Raw genomic sequence first — 3,860 nt, forward strand, 5'->3', positions numbered from 1 at the left:
TGTGGCACCAGGAAACCTCTGAGTCGCCCCATGGAAACCTGGTACCAAGTGTCCAAGAGCCCATGTGTGCAAAGGCTTTGCTTCAGAGCACAGACACGGGATGGCCAAAGATTGCTGAATTTCTCTCTAGACCTAGGAGTATAAAACCAGAATAAAATGCCTAAATTCCTTGAAATGAAGATTTCCCCCTTCCAGCTTGGAGAAATTAGATCCTTTGCTGTAACCTTCCTGGTGTCCTGTCTAATGATGGGACACGAAAAGATGATTCTCACACCAGTTTATTTTTTAACACAAAGAACACAATGCTGGCAAGAAGTGTCTGTGCAGAGGAGAGAGAATCGACATCACTGATTACTTGAGGTTGTTTCGAAGGATGTGTCCCTGGAGCCCCAGGGACAGCTGGAGGGAGACCAGAGGGGACAGAGGAAGGGACATCATGGGCTGCTCTTGTGCTGCTGAGCTGGGCTGGGCTCCTGGGACAGAGGGAGCTCATGGCAAGCGGCAGCGCTGCAGAGAGACAGCTCTGCCCAGGAGCAGCTCCTCTGCAAAGCGCAGCAGGGCTGAGGGCTCTGCCTGGGGATCTCAGGGAGACGAGCAAGGCAGAGAGAGATTAAAGGTGGTCAGGACTGGGAGGATAACTGAGAGCTCACTGGAGGAGAAATCTTTGCAGCCCTTGCCATGGTAAGTCTCTGGGTGCAGGGCAATGCAGCTGTAACTCGTGGAGGTGTTTCCTAAAACTGGCACAGCCACAGCTTGAGGGATCTGTAAGGAGGGGGCTCTTGTCAGGTGATTTTGAGCAGCTGTGAAGGTGGGTGAGCACCCAGGGGTGCCCAGGGCTGTGCTGCAGAGCAGGGTCCCTGCACCCCAGGGCTGTGCTGCAGAGCACAGTCTCTGTCCGGGGAGATCCCCACGGTGCTGTGGGGAGAAGGAGCCACCCCTATCAGGGCAGGAAAGGTGCTTGTGCTGTTGAGGAGGTGCTGTGTGGGTCAGGGCTGCTTAGATCACCCCCAGGACTTTTACAAGGGGATGCCCCAAGGACAACATCAATGCAGGATTACCAGAGAGATAAGGAGCTTTCCTGAGTCTGTCTTTTCAGTTTCCTTTCCCAAGGGGTGGGGGGTGCAGGAAAGGATAAAATGAAAATGAGCTCTCATGCTTAAACAAGTCACTGAGACTCCCGAACTGCAAATTTCATTGATGAGTACATCTGCCAGAAGGCTGATAACATCCCTTCACCACCCCGCTGCCTGTGAACAGCACCTGCATCACCTTTGCTGCACCTGTCAGCTTTGATTTTAGCTGACCTGTTTTCCAAATTGCAAACAGGAAGATGCCCCCAGGCAGTGCCCTGTGAACAGGCAGGATCTGTAGGGCCAGGGTGAGGGCACAGAGGGTGGGATGGGGTCTGAGTGCTGACAGGGAAAAGACATGGACAGGGAAACACCTCCCAGGAGGAAAATCTCCAGGCAGCAGGGAAATGATCAGAAATGAGAGGAAACTAAACCCGGAATTGTTCTGGGAGGGAGAACACAGAAAACTCCGTATGATCCCATCAGTGCAGATCCCTCCTGTGAGAAGCCCCCTCGCCTCCTCTCCCACCCAGCAAAGCCTCTGCCCTCAGGGCCGGGGGCTCCAAGGCATGAAGCAGCTCCTGTGCAGCCAGAGCTCCAGTTCCCTCTGCAGAGCACAGGGGCTGAGAGCAGCTGCCCGGCAATGCTGGTGTGTGGGAGGTGGCTGCACAGCTGGGGAAGGGTGACGCTGTCTGAGTGCCCGGCTGCCTCTGCCCTGGCCTCTCTCACACCCACCCTCACCGCAGTTTCCTTCTTGCTCCACTGCTCTGGGTCACTGCTGTTGTGATCTGGTTCTTGCTGTCAGGCTCTCTGGGGATGGGAGTTTCAGCTGCAGAGTCACAGCCTGATCTTGTGGGTCCTTTCCTGCAGCTGTGTCCATGGGAACATGTGTCCCAGCTTTGCTCTGCCCTGTGGGGCTGTGGGCAATGCAGTGTGTGGGGCTGGGGAATGAGCTGAATCTGCCTGAATCAAATGGCATCATTAGAACCATTGGCTGTCTCTTTGAGGTTTGCTTCCAAGGTGTGAGCTTCCCTCCAGGCGCCAAACCTGTCCTGTAGCACTTTAGCATTATCTGAATTCCCCACGCGGAAGTGCAGAGATGCTATGATGGAAGAAATGCTGTTGGGTTTGTGAAATGAGCCGTGTGTGTCCTGGGATAGAAGTGGGGTGCTGAGACCTTAGAAAACGGTGAGACATGTCATGGTCTGAGGTGGATCCCTCTGCTCTCAGCAGGGCCTGGTGGCTTTTCAGGGTAACATGGCAGTGTGATCAGCCTCCATCTCAGAAAGGTGCCAGCCCAGGGCAGCTGCAGCAAGACAGAGGGACAGAGCAGCTGCCCTCACTCTGCACTGACCCACAGGCATCCTCTGGTCTCGCAGGACTCGCTCTGTTCTCCCTGAGTGCAGCAGAAATGCTGAGGGTTTCTGACACCCAAGAACACTTCCCAGAGTGGGAGGGGAGAAGGAGCTGTAGAAACGCCAAACCTCTCAAACTCAGTTTCTCAGCCCTGCGGGTACAGATGCTGACAGTCCCTTCTGCAGCAGGAGCGGTTCCATCTGACAAAGCTGAACCCCAGGACTGGCCCCTGCCCCACCCATCACACAGGGTCAGGCTGACTCCTCAAGAGCCCCTGGGCAGAGACCCTGCTCTTCATTGCACACTCATCAAGCACCGACGAGGGCTCCAGCCAGGATGTTCTCCTGGAAAAAGAAAAGGGTCTCTTTGTGGGAGGGTCTGTGGGAAATGGCTTTCGTTTTTCCCAGAGAAGTCTCATCTAAACTGTCACTGTCTTCTCCTCCTTGCGCAGGTCCTCATGCCCACAGGCAGCAAATGTCCAACAGCAGCTCCATCACCCAGTTCCTCCTCCTGGCGTTCACAGACACACGGGAGCTGCAGCTCTTGCACTTCTGGCTCTTCCTGGGCATCTACCTGGCTGCCCTCCTGGGCAACGGCCTCATCATCACCACCATAGCCTGTGACCAGCACCTCCACACCCCCATGTACTTCTTCCTCCTCAACCTCTCCCTCCTCGACCTGGGCTGCATCTCCAGCATTGTCCCCAAGTCCATGGCCAATTCCCTCTGGGACACAAGGGCCATTTCTTATATGGAATGTGCTGCCCAAATCTTTTGCTTTGTCTTTCTCATTTTGGCACAGTTCTGTTTGCTCTCCGTCATGTCCTATGACCGCTACGTTGCCATCTGCAAACCCCTGCACTACGGGACCCTCCTGGGCAGCAGAGCTTGTGTCCACATGGCAGCAGCTGCCTGGGCCACTGGGTTTCTCAATGCTCTGCTGCACACGGCCAATACATTTTCACTGCCACTGTGCAAGGGCAATGCCCTGGACCAGTTCTTCTGTGAAATCCCCCAGATCCTCAAGCTCTCCTGCTCAGACGCCTCCCTCAGGGAATCTGGGCTTGTTGTTGTTGGTGTCTGTTTGTTCTTTTTGTGTTTCGTGTTCATCGTGCTGTCCTATGTGCAGATCTTCAGGGCTGTGCTGAGGATCCCCTCTGAGCAGGGACGGCACAAAGCCTTTTCCACGTGCCTCCCTCACCTGGCCGTGGTCTCCCTGTTCCTCAGCACTGGCATGTTTGCCTACCTGAAGCCCCCCTCCATCTCCTCCCCATCCCTGGACCTGGTGGTGTCTGTTCTGTACTCGGTGGTGCCTCCAGCAGTGAACCCCCTCATCTACAGCATGAGGAACCAGGAGCTCAAGGAGTCCATTAGCAAAGTGATTTCATGGGCGTTTGTCAATACTGACCATCTTTCCATCACTGTCCACAAATGA

The 3,860-nt window shown here is 54.9% G+C and overlaps 1 protein-coding gene across 1 annotated transcript; it reads left to right on the forward strand.

Annotated features, from left to right (window-relative positions):
• Positions 1–2,900: 2,900 nt before the first annotated feature.
• On the forward strand, positions 2,901–3,860 carry LOC136001158 (olfactory receptor 14A16-like). Its single transcript, XM_065655246.1, has one exon. The coding sequence runs from the start codon at positions 2,901–2,903 to the stop codon at positions 3,858–3,860; it is 960 nt and encodes a 319-aa protein (XP_065511318.1).

Source organism: Caloenas nicobarica, chromosome 37 (assembly GCF_036013445.1).
Source record: "Caloenas nicobarica isolate bCalNic1 chromosome 37, bCalNic1.hap1, whole genome shotgun sequence".
NCBI classification, from domain to species: Eukaryota; Metazoa; Chordata; class Aves; order Columbiformes; family Columbidae; genus Caloenas; species Caloenas nicobarica.